The 26,647-nt window shown below is 49.5% G+C and overlaps 1 protein-coding gene across 1 annotated transcript; it reads left to right on the top strand.

The window, feature by feature from the left end:
- The first annotated feature begins 4,033 nt into the window (after positions 1 to 4,033).
- On the top strand, positions 4,034 to 25,029 carry rac1a (Rac family small GTPase 1a). The gene is made up of 6 exons (XM_072481505.1): positions 4,034 to 4,190; positions 8,893 to 8,964; positions 9,417 to 9,534; positions 12,270 to 12,332; positions 21,448 to 21,607; positions 23,192 to 25,029. Exons 1-6 carry the CDS (start codon positions 4,156 to 4,158, stop codon positions 23,320 to 23,322), a joined length of 579 nt encoding a protein of 192 aa, XP_072337606.1. The 5' UTR covers positions 4,034 to 4,155; the 3' UTR covers positions 23,323 to 25,029.
- Positions 25,030 to 26,647: the final 1,618 nt, after the last annotated feature.

Raw genomic sequence — 26,647 nt, 5'->3', positions numbered from 1 at the left:
GGGGCAGTGACATTGGGAGCCGCGAGGGGGCAGTTACACTGGGAGTCGCGGGGGGCAGTGACTCTGGGAGCCCTGGGGGGGGGGGCAGTGACACTGGGAGTCGGGGGGGAGCCGAGGGAGGGGGAGGCAGTGACGCGAGGAGGCAGCGGGCAGTGACACTGGAAGCCGCGAGGGGGCAGTGACACTGGGAGCCCTGGGGGGGCAGTGACACTGGGAGCCCTGGGGGGGCAGTGACACTGGGAGCCCTGGGGGGGCAGTGACACTGGGAGCCCTGGGGGGGGGCAGTGACCCTGGGAGCCATGGGGGGGCAGTGACACTGGGAGCCCTGGGGGGGCAGTGACACTGGGAGCCGCGAGGGGGCAGTGACACTGGAAGCCCTGGGGGGGCTGTGACATTGGGAGCCGCGAGGGGGCAGTTACACTGGGAGTCGCGGGGGGCAGTGACTCTGGGAGCCCTGGGGGGGCAGTGACACTGGGAGCCGCGAGGGGGCAGTGACACTGGGAGCCCTGGGGGGGCTGTGACACTGGGAGCCCTGGGGGGGCAGTGACACTGGGAGCCCTGGGGGGGCAGTGACACTGGGAGCCGCGAGGGGGCAGTGACACTGGGAGCCCTGGGGGGCAGTGACATTGGGAGCCGCGAGGGGGCAGTTACACTGGGAGTCGCGGGGGGCAGTGACTCTGGGAGCCCTGGCGGGGGGGGCAGTGACACTGGGAGTCGGGGGGGGGGAGCCGAGGGAGGGGGAGGCAGTGTCGCGAGGAGGCAGCGGGGGGCGGCAGTGACACTGGAAGCCGCGAGGGGGCAGTGACACTGGAAGCCGCGAGAGGGCAGTGACACTGGGAGCCGCAAGGGGGCAGTGACACTGGGAGCCGCGAGGGGGCAGTGACACTGGGAGCCGCGGGGGTGCAGTGACACTGGGAGCCGCGAGGGGGCAGTGACACTGGGAGCCCTGGGGGGGCAGTGACATTGGGAGCCGCGAGGGGGCAGTTACACTGGGAGTCGCGGGGGGCAGTGACTCTGGGAGCCCTGGGGGGGGGGCAGTGACACTGGGAGTCGGGGGGGGAGCCGAGGGAGGGGGAGGCAGTGACGCGAGGAGGGCAGCGGGCAGTGACACTGGAAGCCGCGAGGGGGCAGTGACACTGGGAGCCCTGGGGGGGCAGTGACACTGGGAGCCCTGGGGGGGCAGTGACACTGGGAGCCACGAGGGGGCAGTGACACTGGGAGCCCTGGGGGGGCAGTGACCCTGGGAGCCCTGGGGGGGTAGTGACCCTGGGAGCCCTGGGGGGGGCAGTGACACTGGGAGCCCTGGGGGGGCAGTGACACTGGGAGCCGCGAGGGGGCAGTGACACTGGGAGCCCTGGGGGGGCTGTGACATTGGGAGCCGCGAGGGGGCAGTTACACTGGGAGTCGCGGGGGGCAGTGACTCTGGGAGCCCTGGGGGGGCAGTGACACTGGGAGCCGCGAGGGGGCAGTGACACTGGGAGCCCTGGGGAGGCTGTGACACTGGGAGCCCTGGGGGGGGCAGTGACACTGGGAGCCCTGGGGGGGCAGTGACACTGGGAGCCGCGAGGGGGCAGTGACTCTGGGAGCCCTGGGGGGGGGGGCAGTGACACTGGGAGTCGGGGGGGAGCCGAGGGAGGGGGAGGCAGTGACGCGAGGAGGCAGCGGGCAGTGACACTGGAAGCCGCGAGGGGGCAGTGACACTGGGAGCCCTGGGGGGGGCAGTGACACTGGGAGCCCTGGGGGGGCAGTGACACTGGGAGCCGCGAGGGGGCAGTGACACTGGGAGCCCTGGGGGGGCAGTGACCCTGGGAGCCCTGGGGGGGCAGTGACACTGGGAGCCCTGGGGGGGCAGTGACACTGGGAGCCGCGAGGGGGCAGTGACACTGGGAGCCCTGGGGGGGCTGTGCCATTGGGAGCCGCGAGGGGGCAGTTACACTGGGAGTCGCGGGGGGCAGTGACTCTGGGAGCCCTGGGGGGGCAGTGACACTGGGAGCCGCGAGGGGGCAGTGACACTGGGAGCCCTGGGGGGGCTGTGACACTGGGAGCCCTGGGGGGGCAGTGACACTGGGAGCCCTGGGGGGGCAGTGACACTGGGAGCCGCGAGGGGGCAGTGACACTGGGAGCCCTGGGGGGGCTGTGACATTGGGAGCCGCGAGGGGGCAGTTACACTGGGAGTCGCGGGGGGGCAGTGACTCTGGGAGCCCTGGGGGGGAGCCCTGGGGGGGGGGGGGGGCAGTGACACTGGGAGTCGGGGGGGAGCCCTGGGGGGGGGGGGGGCAGTGACACTGGGAGTCGGGGGGGAGCCCTGGGGGGGGGGGGGCAGTGACACTGGGAGTCGGGGGGGAGCCCTGGAGGGGGGGGCAGTGACACTGGGAGTCGGGGGGGGAGCCGAGGGAGGGGGAGGCAGTGTCGCGAGGAGGCAGTGTCGCGAGGAGGCGGGGGGGGGGGGAGTGACACTGGAAGCCGCGAGGGGGCAGTGACACTGGGAGACGCGAGGGGGCAGTGACACTGGAAGCCGCGAGGGGGCAGTGACACTGGGAGCCGCGGGGGTGCAGTGACACTGGGAGCCGCGGGGGTGCAGTGACACTGGGAGCCGCGAGGGGGCAGTGACACTGGGAGCCGCGGGGGGGGGGGGGTGCAGTGACACTGGGAGCCCTGGGGGGGCAGTGACATTGGGAGCCGCGAGGGGGCAGTTACACTGGGAGTCGCGGGGGGCAGTGACTCTGGGAGCCCTGGGGGGGGGGCAGTGACACTGGGAGTCGGGGGGAGCCGAGGGAGGGGGAGGCAGGCAGTGACGCGAGGAGGCAGCGGGGGGGTGGGCAGTGACACTGGGAGCCGCGAGGGGGCAGTGACACTGGAAGCCGCGAGGGGGCAGTGACACTGGGAGCCGCAAGGGGGCAGTGACACTGGGAGCCCTGGGTGGGGGGGGGGCAGTGACATTGGGTGCCGCGAGGGGGCAGTGACATTGGGTGCCGCGAGGGGGCAGTGACACTGGGAGCCGCGAGGGGGGCAGTGACACTGGGAGCCGCGAGGGGGCAGTGACACTGGGAGCCGCAAGGTGGCAGTGACACTGGGAGCCGCGAGGGGGCAGTGACACTGGGAGCCGCGGGGGTGCAGTGACACTGGGAGCCGCGAGGGGGCAGTGACACTGGGAGCCGCGGGGGGGCAGTGACACTGGGAGCCCTGGGGGGGCAGTGACATTGGGAGTCGCGGGGGGCAGTGACTCTGGGAGCCCTGGGGGGGGGGGGCAGTGACTCTGGGAGCCCTGGGGGGGGGGGCAGTGACACTGGGAGTCGGGGGGGAGCCGAGGGAGGGGGAGGCAGTGACGCGAGGAGGCAGCGGGCAGTGACACTGGAAGCCGCGAGGGGGCAGTGACACTGGGAGCCCTGGGGGGGCAGTGACACTGGGAGCCGCGAGGGGGCAGTGACACTGGGAGCCCTGGGGGGGCAGTGACACTGGGAGCCGCGAGGGGGCAGTGACACTGGGAGTCGCGGGGGGCAGTGACACTGGGAGCCGCGGGGGGTGCAGTGACACCGGGAGCCGCGAGGGGGCAGTGACACTGGGAGCCGCGAGGGGGCAGTGACACTGGGAGCCCTGGGGGGGGTGGGGGTGCAGTGACACTGGGAGCCGCGAGGGGGCAGTTACACTGGAAGCCGCGAGGGGGCAGTGACACTGGGAGCCGCGAGGGGGCAGTGACATTGGGAGCCGCGAGGGGGCAGTTACACTGGGAGTCGCGGGGGGCAGTGACTCTGGGAGCCCTGGGGGGGGGCAGTGACACTGGGAGTCGGGGGGAGCCGAGGGAGGGGGAGGCAGTGACGCGAGGAGGCAGCGGGGGGGGGTGGGCAATGACACTGGAAGCCGCTAGGGGGCAGTGACACTGGGAGCCGCAAGGGGTCAGTGACACTGGGAGCCCTGGGGGGGCAGTGACATTGGGTGCCGCGAGGGGGCAGTGACTCTGGGAGTCGCGGGGGGCAGTGACTCTGGGAGCCGCGGGGCGGGGCGGGGCGGGGCGTGGCGGGGGGGAGGGGGTTCGTGCAGTGACTCTGGGAGCCGCAGTTTCTATTTCCGGCTGTAGTGGTCGGATCCGGAAGTGGGGTGGGTCCAGGCAGATTTTCGGTCAGTCGGCGAGGCTCAGGCAGACGGAGCGCGGGCCCGATGCAGGCGATAAAGTGTGTGGTGGTCGGCGATGGGTGAGTGCTTGCCGATTGGCTTCTCCCGGGATCCCCGCCAGCCCCGAGTCCCGGCCTCCCCGCCAGCCCCGGCCAACCGAGCCCCGGCCTGTTCACGTCTCGCCGCCAGTCCCGGCCTCCCCGAGCCCCGACGTTAACCCCCACTCTGATCCTGGGTTAAGGAGTTTGTTCTGTGAGGGAACGAGCCAATATTCCCCGGGTTTAGAGGAATTCCCCGGCCTGGGTGGAGACCAAAGCCCTGTTCACCCCAGAATTTACTACCTTTAAATGAAGTGGATGTTTCCCTCGCTGGGGAATCAGTCACATTCTGAGGGTGAGGAGTTTGCTGATTAATTTGAATAGATGTTTACAGCATGGAAATAAGCCCTTCGGCCCAGCTTGTCCATGCTGCCCAGTTTCTATCACTAAGCTAGACCCACCTGCCCACATTTGGCCCATGTCCCTCTATACCCACCCTGCCCATGTAACTGTCTAAATGTTTTTTTAAAGGGAAAAATTGCCTCTGACAGCTCGTGACAGATGCTCACCACCCTCTGTGAAAAATTCCCCTCTGGTTTCTCTTGTGTATATATCTCACCTTAAACTAAGCCCTCTGGTTCCAAACTCCTCTACCTTTGAGAAAAGATGTTGACTATCTACCTTATCTATGCTCATTATAAGATCATCCCTAAGCCTCCTACGCTCCAGGTAAAAAAGTCCCAGCCTATCCAGCCTCTCCTTATAACTCAGGCCATCAAGTCCTGGTAGCATCCTTGTAAATCTCTTCTGCACTCTTTCTAGTTGCTTTTCACAGTAACTTCATTTGAAGCCTACTTGTGACAATAAGCAATTTTCATTTAATTTCAATATCCTTCCTAAAATAGGGTGGCCAGAACTGAATTGAGATGAGAAATGTCTTCACTCAGAAGGTCCATAGAATCCCTACGGTGCGGATGGAGGCTATTCAGCCCATTGAGCTTGCACTTCCCCTCCAAATGAGCACCACACCCTGTCCCACGCTGTAATCCCACCTAGCATACACATTTGGGGGAGATTTTTAGCATGGCCAATTCACCTAACCTGCACATCTTTGGACTGTGGAGGAAACCGGAGCTCTTGGAGGAAACTTACGCAGCCACAGGGAGAAAGTGCGAACTACACACAGATAGTTGCCCACGGTTGGAATGCAGCCTGGGTCCCTGGTGCAGTAAGGCAGCAGTGCTAAACACTGCCACCGTAGAGTCATAGATGTTTACAGCATGGAAATAAGCTCTTTGGCCCAGCTTGTCCATGCTGCCCAGTTTCTATCACTAAGCTAGACCCACCTACCTGCATTTGGCCCATGTCCCTCTATACCCACCCTGCCCATGTAACTCTAAATGTTTTTTAAAGTTAAAAAAATTGCCTCTGGCAGCTCGTGACAGATGCTCACCACCCACCCTCTGTGAAAAAAAATTCCCCTCTGGTTTCTCTTGTGTGTATATCTCACCTTAAACTAAGCCCTCTGGTTCCAAACTCCTCTACCTTTGAGAAAAGATGTTGACTATCTACCTTATCTATGCTCATTATAAGATCACCCCTAAGCCTCCTACGCTCCAGGTAAAAAAAAGTCCCAGCTTCTCCTTATAACTCAGACTATCAAGTCCTGGTAGCATCCTCGTAAATCTCTTCTGCACTCTTTCGAGTAACAATATCCTCCCTAAAATAGGGTGACCAGAACTGAACACCGTATTCCATGTGTGGTCTTACCAATGTCTTGTACAACTTCAACAAGGCGTCCCAATATTCTGACCAATAAAACCTAGCATGCTGAATGCTTTCTTCACCACCATGTGCACCAGCCACCTTCAAGGAGCTATGAACCTGTACCCCTAGATCTCTTTGTTCTGTAACTCCCCAACTCCCTACCATTAACTGAGTAAGTCCTGCCCTGATTTGATCTACCAAAATGCATCACCTCGCATTTATCCAAATTAAACTCCATTTGCCATTCATTGGCCCACTGGCCCAATTGGTCAAGATCCTGTTGCAATCTTATATAACCTTCTTCACTGTCCACTATACCACCAATCTTGGTGTCATCTGAAACTTACTAACCATGCCTCGTACATTCTCATCCAAATCATTAATATATGTCACAAATAACAGTGGACCCAGTACCGATCCCTGAGGCACACCGCTGGTCACAGGCCTCCAGTTTGAAAAACAACCCTCCACAACCACCCTTTGGCTTTGGTCGCCAAGCCAATTTTGTATCCAATTGGCTACCTCACCTTGGATTCCGTGAGATTTAACCTTTTGCAACACCCTACCATTCGGTATCTTGTCAAAGGCTTGCTAAAGTCCATGTGGACAACGTCGACTCCATTGCCCTCATCTACCTTCTTGATTACCCCTTCAAAAAACTCAATCAAATTGGTGAGGACATGCCATGTGAATCTTTGGAAAAATGTTCTACCCCAGAGAGCTGGGGATGCCCAGTTGTTGAATACATTCTGATCAGTGGCCGATGCATTTTTGGGGATCAAGGGATATGAGTCAAATGCCTTTATGGTTTGACCAGATTGTCTCTAAATTATTTCACCGTTTGTTTTAATTGCTCTTCCTGGTATATAATTAAGAGTGTATCTGGTCCGTATTTAACTGTAAATTGCATCAAGTTATGACTTTTAAGTACTTCCTAGCAATATGCACTTAAAATAGTTTACTATATACAAATCAGATGGGCAACACGGTAGCACATGGTTAGCACTGTTGCTTCACAGCGCCAGGGTCCCAGGTTCGATTCCCTGCTTGGTTCACTGTGCGGTGTCTGCAACATTCTCCCTGTGTCTGTGTGGGATTCCTCCAGGCACTCCAGTTCCTCCCACAAGTCCTGAAAGACATGCTGTTAGGTAATTCTGAATTGTCCCTCTGTGTACCCGAACAGGCGCCGGAATGTGGCGGCTAGGGGCTTTTCACAGTAACGTCATTGCAGTGTTAATGTAAGCCTACTTGTGACAATAAAGAATATTATTATAGGGACCATCTTATAGTTAAGGTCCCTAGATTTTCCCCAGTAACTAGAAACATCTGTTTGCTCTATTAAATTCCTTCAGAATTTTAAAGACCTCTGTCGGATCTCTCCGGGGTCTTTTTTCCTGGAATAAAGAAGAACTCTATAAAGCCGGTTAAATTGAACACCTCCCCGCTCTCCTCGCTTCCCCCCCCCCCCCCCCCCGAATCCCTATAAATTCTCTTTGCAACTTGGGGCTTTTTACAGTAATTGCATTGCAATGTTAATGTAAGCTTACTTGTGACAATAAAGATTATTATATATTATCTGGAAAGTGAAGTTGGAGTTGAGGGGTCGTCCATGATCTTATTGAAGGGCCAAAAAACCCAATCTTGCTCCTATTTCTCATGTTCTGCCTCCCTTTGCTATAAGTCACCGTATCAGCTCACCCCCTGCTAATTATTAGTTTGTGTTGATCCTGCTCCTAACTCCTTCCAAGATTTGCTTTCTTGCTGCTCCTTCAAATGCGCTGATCGTCATTGGGAAATTAATTGATTTTCGAACTACTCACTGCCTTCTGTCCTCTGCTGCCAACTGACTCTTGTGAATTGACGCAAGAATCAGTTGAAAATAGTGCACACGGATCTTGATCAGCTGCATCAGTGGCGCAAGGAAATCCTATTGCTTCGTTTCTCCTTGAAAACAATCACAAACCGTGTTGCCGCTTGTTGCTGAGCACTGATCTTGGTGTTGGCTTCTGAGAAATAAAGCGGTTCGATAATTTCCCAAAATAAATCGACAGGATCTTTTCCTGAATGATTCTGAATGTTTGCTCCCGGTCGGTGCACTGAGCATAACTCTGATGTTGGTCAGACTGTTCTTGAGTCAAGTGCCTTTATGGTCTGGACCTAAAATTGTATGTTTAATTGAAAAATCCATCAAGTTATGACTTTTAAATACTTCCTAGCAATGTGCACTTAATAAAGTTTACTGTATATGAATCATCTTTACGGTTAGATGCCATTCGGTCTCTGCTCCAGTTGTAGGTAAACACAGTAAAACAAATTCAGCCATTGCCCATCCTTAAAGGGGTACTCTGGGTTTTGGTGCTATTACTTATTGTGTTCCTGTATAAACAAAGCCAGTTTCTTATCTTTTGGACAGTTACTAGGAATCCCCCACTTGTTTTGCTCTACTATTGGTTAAAAGCTCTGCAGTGCCCCACAATCACCACCAAAACTGTGCTTTGTAAGATAAAGGATCTTAGGATCTTTCACTTGCTCTCTCTCTCCCTTCTCTCTCTCTCTCTCTCTCTTCCCCCCCCCCCCCCCCCCCCCCCCCCCCCCCCCCCCCCCCCCCCCCCCCCCCCCCCCCCCCCCCCCCCCCCCCGGTAATCCACTGCTGTTAAGTTCAGTTCTTAAAATAAGTCCTGCTATTTCCCTCTGTAACAGCATCAGTTTGGAGAATGAGGTTAACTCTAAGGTTTTGCCTTCACAGTTGCAGCATAATCTACCTTTTGTAACATGTCTATTTTTAAAGTCCTCTCAGCTAAGGTTCTTGGAACTGGTGCAGTCTCTGCTGTTAAATTGAGCAGCATATGGTGTACAATTGATGAAGTGACGAGCGGATATCTCTGTTTAAGCAAACACTATCTGAGTAAATAAACCCACATCGTGGATTTTGGGGATGGGGAGCAGTGCTGTTTAATTCACATCTTTTTCCTTACAGCGCGGTGGGTAAGACCTGCTTGCTCATCAGCTACACGACCAATGCCTTCCCAGGAGAATACATCCCTACTGTGTGAGTCATTGGGCATTTTATTCACCAGGTTCTGGGTCTGGCTGGGCTTTTGTGCAGCAGCATAAACCTTTCTTGTTGCAACTGAATATGCTTCTGCCAGTTGGAGTGGAGAGCATATTGATGTGAGGGACATACACGCAGCAATGTAAAACATTGGCATGGAAGGGCAGACATTGTGGGGAGTGTGGAATGGAGGAGGTGTGTTTGGGTGTAATAGAGCGGGAGCGAGGGGCAGGGTGGGATGAGGAGCAAGGAATGGGCAGTGTGAAGGGATGAGAGCAAAGAGGAGGAGGTGGCAGCGAGGGGCGTGGGGTGGTGTGAGGAGGGCTAGGTCAGATTAGTGAGAAAGAGGCAGGGTGTTAAGTACTACTGGAGTGTATGAATGGGGCTTGGTGAAGATACTCCTCTGGGCATTTTTTTTTACAGGCTTAAAATCTCTGCTCTTTCTGCAGCTTTGACAACTATTCCGCCAACGTGATGGTTGATGGGAAGCCCGTGAACCTGGGGCTTTGGGACACGGCTGGACAAGAAGATTATGATCGCCTGCGTCCACTTTCCTACCCTCAAACAGTGCGTACTGTGAGAGAATATTGCGAGTGATGCTTACTGGAACATTAAGTTAGGGGCCATAAATAATGGGAAAATGGAGGGCAAAAGTGGGGGTGGTACAGCAGTGAGGGAAGGGGTGTTCGGGTGGATGGAGTGGGCATGTATCATTTGAGGATGCAATAGGGCAAAGCAGGTGTCAGGGTACGAGTGAAATGAATCAGAGGACAGCTATTGTTTTGATATCTATGAAACATTGTTGACATTCTGCACAGTCACTAATGAAGAAGGATGTAGTTACAGGAGGCGTTAACTCCGTCCTTAAAGACCAGAAGTAAACATGTTCAGTAATGTAGGATTTCCCATGTGAACTTTGTTTCCTCCTTGCTGTGGCTTAATGATCTGTGTTTGCAAGTGGTGAATTAATTTTTTCCTGACTCCTACTCGGTCCCTGAAACTCTGCAGCCTGTGTCTTGCACCAAGTCCCATTCACCGTGTTGTTCGCTGATCGACATTGACTCCTAGTTCAGCAGCATCTCAGTTTTAAAATTCTCACTCCTATTCCCAAATCCCTCCATGGTCTTGCACCGTACAATCTTTGTAACCCCCTCCAGCCCTACAACCCTTTGTGATATCTCCAATTCTTGCCCATGGGACCCAATTTTAATTGCTCCACCATTTGTGACTGTGCCTACATCTGCTTTGGCCCTGTGGAATTCCACCCAGAGCCTCTCGACCCCTCTTCTGAGACACTCCTTAAAACCTACCTGTTTGTCGTGGCATTTCTATCCTAATATCCCCTTATGTGGCTCAGTGTTAGATTTTATCTGATAATGCTGCTGCAAAATGCCTTTTCTTATGTTAAAAGCGATATGCGAATGCTAATTATGTATGGGTCGGTTATGTATGGGTCGAGGATGGGTGCGGTGTGAATGTGGGTCAGGTTTTGCTTCAATCCTTTGAGGTTGTCACACTGCCTCAAGGGTTTTCTTTGGTTTAGTCGACAGCAGCGCTGCACACTGGGAAGTCAGTGCTGTGTTGTAACTTGTAGTTCCTACGCCAATCCTTCATAAGCATACAGTTGTAGTGACTGGCTGCATTGTTTTTAGGGCAAGTATAGTCTTGCTCGGCACTCGTATCTTTCATTAAGTATAGTACTATTTAAAATAGCATCAATTCCACCACTGTGGTTCAGTGAGTAACACTTGCCTCTTGGGTCAGAAAGTCATAGATTCAAGTCCTACTCCAGAGACTTGCGCACATGATCCAGGACTAACACCGTGTCTAGCACTGAGGGAGCACTGCACCTTTGGAGTGAGGGACTGTGGAGGAAAGTGTACTGAAATAGCAGCACCCTGTCAGAGGGGCAGTACTGAGGGAGCGTTGCCCTGTCAGAGGGGCAGTATCAAGGGAGTGCACAATGCCACCTTTTGGATGAGATATTAAACTCAGGCCCCAGCTGCCTTCTCAATGTAAAATACAGGTTCAAGTGGAGTATAAATACCAATTGGTTCAGCCCAGTGGCTTATTTCTTTATTGCATATTCTATGTAAAAGATCCAACAGTACGATGTGAAAAAGAGCGTGGCAAATACCCAGTGACCTGGAATATTTACTCTGTACCAAAATCAGATAATCTGACCATTTCTCATTGTCATTTGTGGTATTTTGATGTGTGCAAACTGGATGCTGCATTTCCTATATTAAACTTCAAAAATACTTCATGTGCAGTTAAAAGCACTCTGATGACCTGAGGCTGTGAAAGGCGCTATATAAATGCAAGTCCTTCTTTCTGGAATGATTGCTGGAGCCACTGAAAAGTGGGGTGAGAACCTCTCTCGCCAGGCACATGAACAGCCATTTGTGTGAGATATAGGGGGCTGTGTAGGGCAGAAGGAGAGGGAGTAGTCCTGTGGTAATGTTGTGTGATGCCCTATATGCTTTTGAAGGAAAAAGCCTAAAATTTGTGTTGGGATTAGGTTTCTGTGGGATATGATTTCTGGTAAAGTATTTGACTACCGATAAATGATCATGTGACCAACTTGCCTGGACACTAAGTTTATTTAAAGGGTGTGATTCTGTGTTCGAGGTTTTAAGTTGTGATTAAAGAAAACATCTCTGTTCAGTTGAGATTTTCTGTGTTGGCTGAAAGAGTTTAAACCTCATGTTAACTGAAGGACTGCTAACAGCGAGTCGGACTTCTGGTATTGCCAAGCCAAGAGAGAGAGAGAGTGCACAAGCAAGAGAAATTTGGATGCAAAACTTCAGAGATAAAGAAAATCGAACCAGGAGAATTCTGACCCAAGGTGGCTACGCTTAAGATACTATATTGAATGGGGAGTTTGCAACTTAGGGCAGTTAGAGGGGATTCAATGGGAAAACCTTGTCGGAAGTAAGTGAAAGTCCAAGAAATCTCAACCCTTAAATGATTCTTTGAAGCAGTACTCGTACTAGGCTGTTAAGCCTCCAAGTATCTGAATGAGTTTATTGGAGGTGTAAATCCCTTGGGAAGAACTATGATTTAAAATAATTTGGTTTAAATTATAAGTAATTGATTTAATTCTACTTTTGTTACCTTTAGCATAACTGACCATTTAAGATAGTGTGCGTTTATTAGTATTCATGTTCTTTGTGTAGTAAAATGCTTTTGATTTTAAACCATGGACCTTGTGGCTTTGTTTTTTAGTAAATACCTGGGTTTTCAGATTCTTTTACTGGTCTCTGCTGAGATCTTAACAGTTGTTTCTTGTTCTTCTGCAGGACGTTTTTCTAATCTGTTTCTCGCTAGTGAGCCCAGCATCTTTTGAAAATGTCCGTGCCAAGGTAAGAAATGGATCAGTACAGAATAATAGTGATTTCATTGCAGTCTTGTGACCGTTTCAATTGATGCTGTTCAATTGTTACCACCTCAGTTAAATGTGGGGCTTGTGTTGGAGTTTGTAAAGGGCAGGCTTAAAAAAATGCCCCAACCTGCCAGGAATTCTACTCAGTTACTCTGGTTCTCTCAGTTGCTCTCTGAAGGTTTGAGCTGTAGAAACTAGGAGGAAGAGGCCATTTGGCCCTTCAAGCCTGCTCCGCCATTCATCGTGATCATAGCTCATCATCCAACTCCATAGCCTAATCCCGGTTTCTCCCCCATATCCTTTGATCCCCTTTGTCACAAGAGCTATATTTAAAAAGAAATAAATTTAGAATACCCAATCATTTTTTTCCAATTAAGGGGCAATTTAGCGTGGGCAATTTAGCGTGGCCAATCCACATAACTTGCGCTTGAAACCCACGCAGACACGTGGAGAATGTGCAAACTCCACACAGACAGTGACCGGCCAGGATCATACCTGGGACCTCAGCGCCGTAGGCAGCAGTGCTTTCTCTCGTAATTCCAATATTTAAAAAGGGAAGTAATGAGCTACTCTCCAATCTGCAGGAACTGTTCCAGAGTCTATAGAATCCTGGAAGATGACCACCAATGCATCCACTTTCTAGAGCCACTTAAGTAATCTGGGATGTAGATTATCAGGCTCTGGGGATTTATCAGCCTTCAATTTCCCCAGCACCATTTCTCTACTAATATTGATCTCCTTCAGTTCATCCCTCTCTATAAACCATTTGTTCCCAAACATTATTGATATCTCATTTATGTCCTCCTTTGTGAAGACAGAACCAAAGTATGTATTTAGTTGCTCAGCCATTTCTTTGTCGCCTAGTTTAGAATTTCAGCAAAGAAGGGCCACGGGGTGGATTAAGAAGCGGAAAAGGGAACATTAAAATTGACTGTAAAAGTTTTTATAGATGCATGAGAAAAAGATTGGTGAAGACAAATGTAGGTCCCTTACAGTCCGAATCAGGGGAATATATAATAGGTGTCCAGTAAGGTTGTGGTAATTAGAGGGTGTCGAAAGCCCAAAGGAAGAATACAGGACAAAAAGGAGTGAGCGCTGGTCCGCCTGAGAGCTCGAATTCGGTGCGGAGTGCAGTGGGAGGAAAGAGGGAGGGAGCAAGCTTGCCGTGTGTGGCTGTGCCCATTGCGGTGGACACGCTGGCCGAGGTGATGGTGGTGGAGTTTGAGCGACAGTTTGCTATCCATTCTGGACGGCATGGGAAGGAGATGCTCATACAGTTGGTGGACGATATGGTGGCCCCGATAAAGGAGGCTCTTGGAAAGACTTTTGACAGAGGTGTGGGAGCAAGGAGAGGAGTTGAAGGGTGGAGGAGGCATTATCGTGGCACAGCGAACAGAGAGGAGCGGCGGAAGGTGGAGGAGAGCAATAAAAGACTGAGCCACGGTGGAGGACCAGGAGAACAGGCTGCGGCAGCAGAATCTGCGGATCGTGGGACTGCCTGAGGGGCTGGAGGGCTGAAGGCGGACTGAGTACTTCTGAGATGTTCGCTAAGTTGGGGGAGGAGGAGAACACCTCCCTCTTTGAGCTGTATAGGGCTCATCGGACGCTCTGGCCGAAGGCAAATGATCCACCTAGAGGTGATGGGCTGTTTTCACAGCTATCAGATGAAGGAGAAGGTGATGAGATGGACCAAGCTGAATTGAGAGGCGAGGTGGGAAGGCGGTATATACCACAATGTCATGGTGCAGCTGACAAGACAGTGGGCACCTTTAACAGGGCGATGGCAGCGCTTTACAAGAGTAATGTGTGGTTTGGGGTCTACCTGGTGAAGTTAAGTGTTATGTATAACTCCAAAGACTATTTGAGACGGCAGAGGAGGCGGAGACCTTCATGAGGACTGAAGGATTGGGACTGAATTGATTTTGGACTTAGTTTTCTTATGTTGTGGTTGGGAGGAGTTGTTGGGTAATGTGTTGGGGTTTTTTCCCCTTTGTAAAAAAAAAAAAAATCTTGTAAGGGCCAATTTAGTGTGGCCAATCCACCTACCCTGCACATCTTTGGATTGTGGGGGTGAGACCCAGGGAGAATGTGCAAAGTTTTTTCCCCTATATGGGGTTTTTCATGTGCGGTTGCTTAGAAGGGCTGGGTGAGGTGGGGCTTTCTGTTGGTTTCTGTACTAGGCACGTGGGGCAGGGGGCTCTGTGGGGGCCACTTCGCTAGCAAACTTAAGTTGGCTAGTGGGTGGCACAGTTAGCACTGCTACCTCACAGCACTGAAGACCTGGGTCACTGCCGTGTGGAATTTCCACATTCTCCCCGTGCCTGCGTGGGCCTCACCCCCAGAACCTAAAGATGTATATAGTAGGTGGCATAGCAGAATTAGGCCACTCGGCCCATCGAGCCTGCTCCGCCATTCAATCATGGCTGATATTTTTCTCATCCCCGTTCTCCTGCCTTCTCCCCATAACCCTTGATCCCCTTATTAATCATGAACCTATCTATCTCTGTCTTAAAGTCATTCAGTGATTTGGCCTCCACAGCCTTCTGCGGCAAAGAGTTCCACAGATTCACCGCCCTCTGGCTAAAGAAATTCTGCCTCATCTCTGTTTTAAGGGATCGTCCTTTTAGTCTGGTTCTAGGTTTTCCTACAAGTGGAAACATCCTCTCCACGTCCACTCTATGCAGGACTTGTAGTATCCTGTAAGTTTCAATAACCCCACTCATCCTTCTAAACACCAGTGAGTACAGACCCAGAGTCCTCAAACTGGGTAGCTGGTTGACGGTGAGTAGGTGCAGGGTCCGTGGGGCCAGGGGCCGCGGTCATGACTGATAGGTGTGAGAGAGCCCCAGTCCTAATGGGAACGTGCGGAGGTCTGGTGGACTGGTGAAATAAGCAAGAGCTCATTTGAAGAGCTTGAGAGGCAACGTGGTGCCTTTGCATTTGAGGGTGAAGGACCAGGCTAGACTTCGGAAGGGTTGGATGAGTCAGGTGTTCTACCCTGGCTTTGATAGCAGGGTCTGGGGGTAGTAGTTCTAGTGGATAAGAGAATTAGGTTTCCAATGGAGAAGGTGGTGGTGGATCCGAGTTTTTGTACAAGGTTGGTTGGTGAAGGTGATTGATTATGTGGGGTTCAATAAGAATGGGGGGGGGGGGTCTCGCCATCAGTGGTTTGGAAAGCTCTGAAGGTGAGGGGTGAGATCGTTTTGTTCCAGGTGCAGGTGGATAGGGAGGCAAGAGGGGAGCACAGCAGCTGGTAGTTGACATTTTGGTTTTTGATGGGAAGTATGTGGAAGATCTCACTTTGAAACATTTGGTCAGTAGAAAGGAACTGCAGGCACGGTTTGACCTTTTTGTCTACAGGGAAAGTGGTATGTTAGCTGAGGGGGGGCGTAGGGGGTAGTATATGAATACGGGAAGAAGGCCAGTTGCTTGTCGGCAGGACTGCTCCGTGGCGGGCAGCATGGCGGCACAGTGGTTAGCACAGCTGCCTCACGGCATCGAGGTCTCGGGTTCGATCCCGGTTCTGGGCCACTGTCCGTGTGGAATTTGCAAATTCTCCCCGTGTTTGCGTGGGTTTCACCCCCACAACCCAAAGATGTGCAGGGTAGTTGAATTGACCACGCTAAATTGCCCCTTAGTTGGAAAAAATGAATTGGGCACTCTAAATTTATAATTTAAAAAAGGAGTGCTCCGTGGTAGGCGGCCTTGCGAGAGATTGCGGGATGGGACGGAGGGGCTGCTGGTTGCGGCAGAAAAGGTGATCAGGGCATTTGAGGAGTTTTATAAAAGATTGTATAGGTCGGTGCCCCCGGGCAATGAGTTGGATATGACGGACCTTTGGGGGGGGGGGGGCGTTTCTGGTGGAATTCTACAAAATGATTCTGGATAGGTTGGCGCCATTGCTAATGGAAATGTTTGAGGATGCAGTGGGTAAGGGGGTGCTCCTGGAGACGATGGGACAGGCATCTATTTCACTATCACAAAATGATCGGTTTTTGGTACTTAGGTTGGAAGAGTGCCTTCCGCGGGTGATTGGGGAGGATCAGTCAGGATTTGTAAAGGGCAGGCAGTTGTCCTCGAATGTGCACCGTTTGTTGAACGTTGTGCTGTCCCCATCTGAAGGAGGGGAACCGGAGGTGAGTGATGGCGCTGGATGGGGAGAAGTCGTTTGATTGAGTAGAGTGGAGTTACGTGTTAGAAGTGTTGGAGTAGTTTGGGGTTGGGTCTAAGTTCTGGTATGGGTTGAGTTATATAAGGAGCCAAAGGCAAGTGTACGTACGAATGAGGTGAATTAGGGATATTTTCAGTTGCATAGGGGAATGAGACACGGATGCCATGTCCCCACCCTTGTTTACATTGGCGCTAGAACCCTTGGCCATTGCGCTGAGGTGGTCAGGTAAGTGGAATGGGATAGCGAGGGAGGGTGTGGAGCATAGGGAGTCCTTGTATGTCATTGACCTATTGTATATTTCTAATCCTGGTCCCAAGGTGGGGGGTGTAATGGAGCTTTTTTAAAAATCTAAGCTGAATTTGGAAAAGAGCGAGTGCTTTTTGGTTTCTTTGGGGGCAGGGGTTGACTTGAGGGGGGTTGCCGTTTTGTGTGTCGACTACTCGCTTCAGGTATTTGGGGTGCAGGTGGCTTGGGACTGGGCCCAACTCCGCAAGTTGAATTTTACAAGACTGGTGGGTTGGGTTACGGTGGATTTGTCGAGATGGATAGCCTTCCCTTATCATTATTGGGCAGGCAGTAAAGATGAATATCTTGCCGCGGTTTTTATTTTTAAGCCAGTGCTTACCGGTATTTAATCCAAAGGTGTTTTTTATCGGGGTTGAACGGTTGATTTTGTTGTTTGTATGGGTGGGTAAGGTAGTGAGGATTCGGAAGATGGTGCTTCAGAGAGGGCAACAGTCCGGGGGTGGGGATTGGCAGTTCCAAATCTGTTGTATTATTATTGGCGGTGAATGCCAAGAAGGTGCGGGGCCGGAGTAGGGAGCCAAAGGCAATGTGGGTGAGGATGGAGGCAGGCTCTTGTAGGGTGTCTGTGCTTGCAAGTGCTGGCAACGGCACCACTCCCGTTTGTCCCAGGGAGATACTCAGGTAGTCCGGTGGTGGTGACCAAGCTGAAGATATGGAGGCAGTTTCGGCAGCATTTTAAGTTGGGGGCAGGGTCGAAGCTGATGCCGGTCTGAGAAAATCATATGTTTGAGCCGACCAGGCTGGATGCTAGGTTTGGAGGGGTGGGGGTGATGGAAATGAGGGACTTATTTTTGGAAGGGCGGTTTGCGAGTTTGGAGGAGTTGACGGAGAAGTTTGGGATCTGCGTGAGAGGCCTTTAGGTCTCTGCAGGTGTGAGGCTTTGCATGGTAGGTTTTCTGATGTTTCCGGTGACACTGGCCTCCTCGTTGTTGGAGGGAGTGTTGTCAGTGATGGGGTTGGAGGGAGGGGTTATCACGGTGATTAATGGGAGGATGTTTGAGGAGGATATGGTGTTGCTGGAGGGGGGTTATGGCTAAGTGAGAGGAGGGGATGGAGCTGGAGGAGGGGTTGTGGTGAGGTGTTGCGGAAGATGAATGCCGTAACCTAGTATGTGAGGCTGGGGTTAATACAGTTAAAGGTAGTGCACACGGTGCACCTGATGAGATCGAGGATGAGCTGGTTGTTTGAGGGGTTGGAGGACATTGCGAGCGGTGTGGGAGAGGTCCGGCCAAACATGTACATATGTTCTGGTCCTGCCCGAAGTTGTAGAAATTTTAGAGGTAATTTTTCAGCACAATGTTAGCGATCCTACATGTAGACTTGGAGCCCAGTCCCAGTCCCCGGGGGGGGGGGGGTCATATTTGTGGTGTTGGACTTGCAGGAGTGACGGCAAAGGTTGTAGCCTTCACCACGCTGATTGCTTGCAGACGGGTCCTGTTTGGGTGGAGGTCAACTTCTCCACCCTGTGCCTCTGTATGGTTTGGGGACCTGCTGGAGTTTCTGTATTTGGGGAAGGTAAAATTTGCATTTTTTGGGGGGAGGGGGATCCACAAGAGATGGGGTCTGTTTATTCTACACTTTAAAGAGTTGGTTACTGTCAGCTGCTAAGAAGAGCGGGGGGTTAGCATTATTGGGGTGTTCGCTAGTGAAGTGGGTAAGGTTCTGTTGTTTTTGCATTGTTTTATTTATGTGTAAAATGTTAAAAACCAAATAAAAAATATTTTCCAAAAAAAATTAAGATTCGGGACCCTAGTCTCAGAATCAACTACTTCACTCTCCAGTTTGATGAAAAGTTCTATCATATTATGGTCACTCACCCCCAAGAGGCCTTGCACAACTAGATTGCCAATAATTCCGCTCTCATTACACAGTACCCAGTCTAGGATGGCCTGTGCTCTAGTTGGTTCCTCGACATATTGGTCCAGAAAATCATCCCGTATACACCCCAGGAATTCCTCCTCTACAGTTTTGGGCTAATTTGATTTGCCCAATCTATGTGCAGATTCAAATTGCCCATAATTATAGATGTTCCTTTATCACATGTCTAATTTCCTGTTTAATGCCATTCCAACATCATTGCTGTAGTTTGGGGGTCTATATATGACGCCCACTAACGCTTTTTGCTACTTGGTGTTTCTCAGCTCTGTCCATACAGATTCCACATTGTCGGAGCTAATATCCTTCCTCACTATCACATTAACTTCCTCTTAAATCAGCACTACAATTCCACCGTCTTTTCCTTTTTGCCTGTCCTTCCTAAGTACTGAATACCACTGGCCACTCAGTTTCCATCCCTGGTCACTCTGCAGCCATGTCTACGTAATCCCGATTATAACATACCCGTTTAGGTCTATTTGCGCGATTAGTTCATCTGCTTTATTGCAAATAGTCCACAAGTTAAGGCACAGCCTTTAAGCTTGTCTTTTTAACATGTCCCCCTCCCAATATTTTTCACTGGCCCTGTTTCAATCTGACTCTTAGTTTCTCTGCCTATCGCTTTTCTTCCCCTTTCTGTCATTGTTATTGTCCTTGTTTCCTCTTCCTCTTGCATAGATTCCCATCCCCCTGCCTTTTTAGTTTAAACCCTCCCCAGCCACTCTAGCAAATATTCCCCCAGAACATCAGTCGCTGTCCTGCCCAGGTGTAACCTGTCCAGTTTGTGCTGGTTCCACCTCCCCAGAACCAATCCCTATGCCCCAGGAATCTGAAACCCTCCCCCTCACACCACCTCTTCAGCCACGTATTCTCCGATATATCTTGCTATTTCTACTCTGACTAGCATTTGATACTGGTAGTAATCCTGAGATTATCCTTGAGGACCAACTCCTCCACTTTCTTCTTAACTCCCTATATTCAGCTTTAGGACCTTATCCCTTTTTTTTTCAACCAATGTCATTGGTACCGATGTGTACCACGACCACTGGTTGTTCATCCACCACCTCCAGAATGTCCTGTAACCACTCGTGAGACACCCTTGACCCTGGTACCAGGGAGGCAACATACCATCCTGGAGTCTCATTTGCGGTCACTGAAATTCTTATCTATTCCCCTTACAGTTGAATCCTTATAAATGTTGCATTCCCACACCTTTTACTCCTCCCTCTGCAACAGAACCAACCGTGGTGTAACAAATTTGGTTGTTGGCTGCTTTCCCCTTCGAGGTCATTCCCCTCAACAGTACCCAAAGCAGTATATCTGTTTTGCAGGGGAATGGTCACAGGAGACTCCTGCACTGCCTGCCTAGCTCTCTTGCTCTGCCTGGTGGTCTCACAGTCCCTTCCTGTCTGTAGAGTCTGAATCTGCGGTGTGACCACCTCTCTATATGTGCTATCCATGACACTCTACTCCTCACTGATGCTCTACAGTGTCCCCAGCTGCCGCTCCAGATCCGAAACTCAGTCTTCCGCTGACACGTTCTGCACCCATGATGGTTTTGGGCACTGGAAATGTTCCTGGCTTTCCACATGGGCGCAAGAGGAGCAAAACAAGGCTTTGAGCTCCTGCCATGACTTACACCATTACATTAAACCTTTGGAAGATGCTTGATATTAGATTATATTCAATCCTCTATGGTCCTTCTTTCCTTGTCCTTGTTACTACCAATCTTAACCCTCACAAATTATAAACTAAAGTATTTTCAAACTGTGGAAAAAGTTGTAAAGACGTGCTGACCTTGCCCTCTATTTACCAATCAGCACTCTCCCCTTGTAACCTATGCTGATTTTTTTTCATTCCGTCCGCACCATGTTATTTGAGAAAGCTGCCCATTCGTAGAATGCATAGAAGTATGGGATGCTCAGAAGTTTCACATAAAGTGCTCATGACAATGCAGTACGTTGGAAATGCCCTCAGCTTGGTGCGACTGGTTGCTGCAGAAAATTAGAGGCAGAATTTTGAATTCTTGAGATTTGAACTCTATTCCAATCCTGACTGATGAGGACAAAGTTCCCCTCCATTGGTATTGACCTCAAAGATTTAAGTGTGTTTGGTCAACTTAGCAATCATTCATATCCTGTCTGATACCGTTGCTTCGATGTATCAGGACTGGACTGTGAGAGGGCGGCGCAGTGATAGAACTGCAGTCTCACGGTGCCGAGATCCCAGGTTCAATCCCGGCTCTGGGTCACTGTCTGTGTGGAGTTTGCACGTTCTCCCCGTGTTTGCGTGGGTTTTGCCCCCATAACCCAAAGATGTACAGGCTAGGCGGATTGAACACGCTAAATTGCCCCTTAATTGGAAAAAATGAACTGGGTACTCAAAATCTTTTTTAAAAAAGGATTGGACTGTGAGAAGTGGGCAGCCTGAGATGTGTTGCCAAGCTTCTTTTCACTTAGCGATTGTTTCAAAATATCTTGTGTCTCATTGTGGATGTTGGAGGGTACAGGACAGTTTAAAAGAGGCTGTGACGGTGACAAATTGTACATGAAATATTCACTGAGAGTTGTGAATCTTTGGACTTCTCTGCCTCAGTCATCGAGTATATTTATGGAACCTGTAGATAGGGTGGAATAGAAGTGAAAGTTGAACCTTGATGTTATTGAATGGCAGAGGAGGCTTTTGAGACTGTATGACTTATTCCTGCTCCCGTTCCTTATAAACACTGTGTTTATTCCCGTAGTGGTATCCTGAAGTGAGGCATCATTGTCCGAATACACCCATCATCCTGGTGGGCACCAAGCTTGATCTGCGGGATGACAAGGACACAATTGAAAAGCTGAGGGAAAAGAAACTGACTCCTATCACTTACCCGCAGGGCCTTGCTATGGCGAAAGAGATTGGTGTGTATTTCCTCCGTTGACTCGGTTAACTTGCACTGTCGTATCTCTCACTGTGCTGCTAGCAGGTCCTAAAACTTCTTTTAAAAACACTGGGTTGTCACAATGTGAGTGACAGCAAGGGCGGTTGCTGTTTTTCCTGAATCTTGGTGTTGCTCCAATAACCACAATGTTGTTTAGGTGTTTGCCGACTATTCACGTACCACAGTCACAACAACAGTAACCTGCATTTATAAAGCACCTTTTAATGTAGTAACAGATCCTATGGCTCTTCACAGGAGCATAATCTCACAATTTGATATTGAGACATGTAAAATATTGAGATAGTTCACCAAAAGCTTAATCAAAGAGGTGAAGGAGATGTTTGGGGAGGAAATTCCAGAACTTAGACCCCAGGTGAGACTTCTGCTAAAGGCAGTGTTAGAAATTGAGGATGGTGTGATACTAGAATTGAGGGAGTGCAAAGATCTGAGGGCTGAAGGTGATTTCAGACACTAGGAACTTTCCTACATATAATACTCATTTTTTCATACTGTAGGGGTGTTAAATCAAACCAAAGCCGTCTTGTTTTTCTTTGGATTAGTGACTGTAAAATCCTGTCCATTTAATTAAATTCCTTCTGTTTCCTTGCCTTAAGTTTGAGTTAATGTCCTGAAGATCTAGTTGACTGTGCTACGGCTGTGATTTATTGCTTTCAGATTGTTAATAAATTTGGATACCAGCCCCTTTCCTTCTCCAAGATGTATTTTCCAGGCAACTTCTGTCAAACCTTGAATCTCCCTCGAATCCAATGTGTTGAAATTTATCAGTGAAAAGTGATTCGAGGGCAGTGGAGCTGTAACTAGAAGGCAGTTTCAATTGAAATCTGTTGCAAGCTGGAGTGTATTGACTGTGGAGATAAACAAATCTCCTTGTCACTGACTTGAGCTCACCCCACTTTCTCTAGAACTTAAACAAGCTAATTGTTGTCTTCAGGCTAAAATTTCATCCTGAAATACTGTTTTGCCCCAGGATATTTCTGTGGGCTGTGACATTTACTTCGGAATGATTTTTAGCTGGCTGCTGTAGTTTGTTCAGCTTTTAAATTGCAGGAATTTCTGTAATTACACAAACACTAGATATCAACCAGCTACAGAACTGCATATTGTGAAGATACTGTAGTCTATAAGCTGTGAGCAACACAGCTGTAAAGCGGGAGGGGGGTCTTGACTGAAATTGGCATAATTTGAGTAAGGAATACAAAATGCGTGTATACCTGGAATCACAGCAGCAACTATTCAGTCCATTGTCTCCTTGCCAGTTCTTTGAAAGAACTGCCAATTAGACCCAGTCTCCTCTTTCCCTGTAGCCCTGCAAATTTCTCATTTTCAGGTGCCTATCCAAATCTCTTTTGAAAGCTCCTGTTGAATCTGCACTATTTCTGGTCTCCCTACCAATCATCTGGGAGAGGAGATGGGTTTAAGTTAATGATCACCATCCAGTGATTGCAAGATTTGTACAGATACAAATACTATTGACTCGCTTAGTAAAGCCTTTAATTTTAATGCTGCGATCCTGCTGATCTATTTTCCACCGTTTATTCTGCAGGTTCAGTGAAGTATTTGGAATGTTCAGCACTAACTCAGCGAGGTCTTAAGACCGTGTTCGATGAAGCAATCCGGGCAGTGCTCTGTCCTATTCCTGTAAAGAAGAAGAAGAGAAAATGTTTCATTTTGTAAATCAATCATTTGTCAGTTTTACCAGGTCCACAGAGCATCGATTCAAATATGCCAATATTTTTCCCTGTTGTGATTACTTTAATCTCTCCCTTAGAATTCCTCTGTGCAGTGCTATGGAATGCATCTACTGTCTAATTTTCAGATACTGTAATTAACATGTAACAGATGAGTATCAATTATAGGTTCTATCTATTTTCTGTCCCCCTTCTTACCTACATTCCCCACCCCATTGCCTGTTTACACTTCTCAATTGTATTTAAATTGCCAAATTATCCAATGTAACTGAAGATACGCATCTGTTGCACTACAAACACTAAACGCGTAGAAGGAACTGTATCTTTCTATCATCTGCCACTGTTTACAACTTTTCCAGAACTCTAACCACCCAATTTGTGCTCATCTATTCGCACCCCTCCCAGCGTAGCTACAGATAAACTCAATGGTTTAAACTGCTCGGGGGACAAGAGCTACATTTGACCTGTGGTGTTGGAATGGTTTTTTTATGACTTTGAACGGTTCTGAAGGTGTGAAAGGATTGTACGGTTCAAAGGCGGCTTTAGTTGGTCCTGTTTTTTTAACTATATTACTCTATGCGCTTATCACACTATCTTGCTAGCTCAAAGATGGCAGAGATGCTTTATTGATGTAAACATTAAGTTCAATGAATTAATCATGTCTGCTGCTAAATATTTAAACTTAAAACAGATGCATTGGCAGTCTAAGCAAATTAATGGTAAAACAAGGATGTGCTGCAGTTTGATGGAGGTGCAGCTAACAATTGGCATTGAACTGGGAGTTTCAGTATTTTCCGACTGGTGTAGAGTGGGAGAAACAGATGCTTGAATTTTGAAGGACCGCTTTGCTGAACTGTTGCATGTTTTTAAGTGCAGGTGCAACAATGGGCGGAAGTGAATGTTGATGTGGTGAGAGCAGATTCAGGAACTTGGAATAGAGAGGGGCTGGTTGATTGAAGGCATTAACTGTCCTGTCCTAACAAACATCACTGATCTATACCTATAAGGGATTTATATGCAACATGCTTTTGTATGTTTCTGAAATGGTTATACTCAACTGTATTTGACTAAAGAGATTTTCAATTTTAAGTCGTAAATTTTAACATGGTGATATAAGAAGTGTCAACAAAAGTGTTATTTCATAATCTGGAACACAATTAGTGGAATTGATGTTGCTAACTTTAGTTATAAACACTTTATTATGTGGAAAATGCTTGACTAACTCCCTTCAGTAAAAGCAGTTTTATTACCTCCATTCTTAACCGTTTATGCTTCCTGTTTGAAACAGCATGATTACAGGCCCTATAAAATCCTTTTTGTTAATTTCAATTTTGGGAAGCCTTAAAACCAAACAGACCAAATCCTGCACGGAGCCATTAACTCCTCACCAATCCTCGTGCTCTGTTTAATTCTACCATAGACGCCTTATCTAAAATGTACATAAACCCAATGTATTTTCTACTTAATTTTTCTAAAGGTTATGTTCTATGCATGTTGCTCATCTATTTTGAAACAGCGAAATCCAACAGGGGGAGGACTGTTAACAGAGAAACAGATGAATCTGCTTTTTTTTAAAAAAAAGAACAAGTGTTAAAATGTTGGAGAAAGAGGAACTGCTTGCTTGCATTCATAATTATTGTTCTATGTTTACTGTGTGATTTAAATAAACAGTTAATACGGTTGGAGATCTGAATGTGATTGTACTGTCCATCAATGCTTAATGTTTAATGATTCAGCATGGAATGTATTAAAATCTAGAGTTGTGTATTTGTTCCTCCTGGTTTGCTCTTAGACCAGGATTTTGTACAAGAGTATGGACGCAATGCACATTCTCTGTGTTTGCGTGGGTTTCGCCCCCACAACCCAAAAGATGTGCAGGATAGGTGGATTGGCCATGCTAAATTGCCCCTTAATTGGAAAAAATAAAAAAATTAGATACTCTAAATTTATTTTAAAAAAGAGTATGCACTCACGTATTCGTCAGCCAGTGCACTGCAGAATTGAAGAATTTCTTGGCAAAGTTGTCTGTGTTCCGTAAACCAGGTGACTCACTCCCTTCTTTGAAGAGCTAATTGATGGGTTAAATAATCCTGAACATGTCAGACTCCAAAGCAATAGCTGCTGTGGTAGGTTTCAGAGGGTGTGGTAGCTGAGTGGTTACACTTTATGGCTGTACCATCCCAGCAGGATGTACTGCTTTTGATGTGCTTTTCATTAAATTCCCGCAATCTGTCGGCTCAAAGCCGTTGTTTAGAAAAGAAAAAAAGACTGAACAGCTGTTTGGAGTTTGTTTCTGAATATTCTTAGGTTATCCAATTGCCTTCTATGCCTTTGCAAGTAATTCAAATGACGTATAGTCTGACAATTGATTGTTTCTTTTAGAAATTTTGACCAGCATGTTATGTTTGTTTAGCACCTTATCAAAGCATCTGAACACACCATTGTGCACTGCCTGAGGAAAAGTAAAGGGTTTCTTGTATATCATTCAGGGGATGAAAGGTGCTGCTGAACTGTGGTTTTCCACACTATTTGATCATTCTGTACACTATCAGTCCCATTATGGAGGTCTGAGTTGGCTGGATAAGGGGCTGCTCTTTCCTGGCTATAGACACACTCGATGCTTATTTAAGTAAAGAAGTGGGTGAGATTTTGAGAGTGGACAGGAGATACGTAGAGGCCCCGGAGGAAAGATTACTTGGGGAAAGACGACGGCTCCAGACAGAGTTTGACCTGTTGACCACAGGAAAGGCGGAGGCACAGTGGAAGAAAGCGCAGGGGGCGACCTAAGAGTATGGGGAAAAGGCTAGTCGGATGCTGGCACACCAGCTCCGTAAGAGGATGGCAGCGAGGGAAATAGGGGGAGTCAAAGATGGAAGGGGAGCCACGGTTCGGAGTGCGACGAAAATAAATGAGGTATTCGAGGCCTTTTATGAAGAGCTGTATAGATCCCAGCCCCCAGCGGGGGAAGAGGGGATGAGATGATTCCTAGATCAGCTGAGATTCCCGAGGGTGGAGGAGCAAGAGGTGGCTGGTTTGGGGGCACTAATTGGGTTGGAGGAGCTGAGCAAGGGTGTGGGGAGCATGCAGGCGGGGAAGGCCCCAGGAGCGGACGGATTCCCGGTGGAGTTCTACAGGAAGTACGCAGACCTGTTGGCTCTGCTACTGGTGAGGACCTTTAATGAGGCAAGAGAGGAGGGGCCCCTGCCCCCGACAATGTCGGAAACGACAATTTCTTTGATCCTAAAGCGGGACAAGGACCCACTGCAATGTGGATCGTACAGGCCGATCTCGCTCCTCAATGTGGATGCAAA

Source organism: Scyliorhinus torazame, chromosome 17, assembly GCF_047496885.1.
Source record: "Scyliorhinus torazame isolate Kashiwa2021f chromosome 17, sScyTor2.1, whole genome shotgun sequence".
In the NCBI taxonomy this organism is placed as follows: Eukaryota; Metazoa; Chordata; class Chondrichthyes; order Carcharhiniformes; family Scyliorhinidae; genus Scyliorhinus; species Scyliorhinus torazame.
Note: the sequence above shows the minus strand (reverse complement) of the source record. Positions and strands in the feature narration are given on the sequence as shown.

Coding starts and splice junctions, on each gene's coding strand:
- rac1a (XM_072481505.1), top strand. CDS start 4,156: ATGCAGGCGATAAAGTGTGTGGTGGTCGGCGATGG. Junction 8,965..9,416: donor GGAGAATACATCCCTACTGT/GTGAGTCATTGG, acceptor CTCTTTCTGCAG/CTTTGACAACTATTCCGCCA. Junction 12,333..21,447: donor TTGAAAATGTCCGTGCCAAG/GTAAGAAATGGA, acceptor TTATTCCCGTAG/TGGTATCCTGAAGTGAGGCA.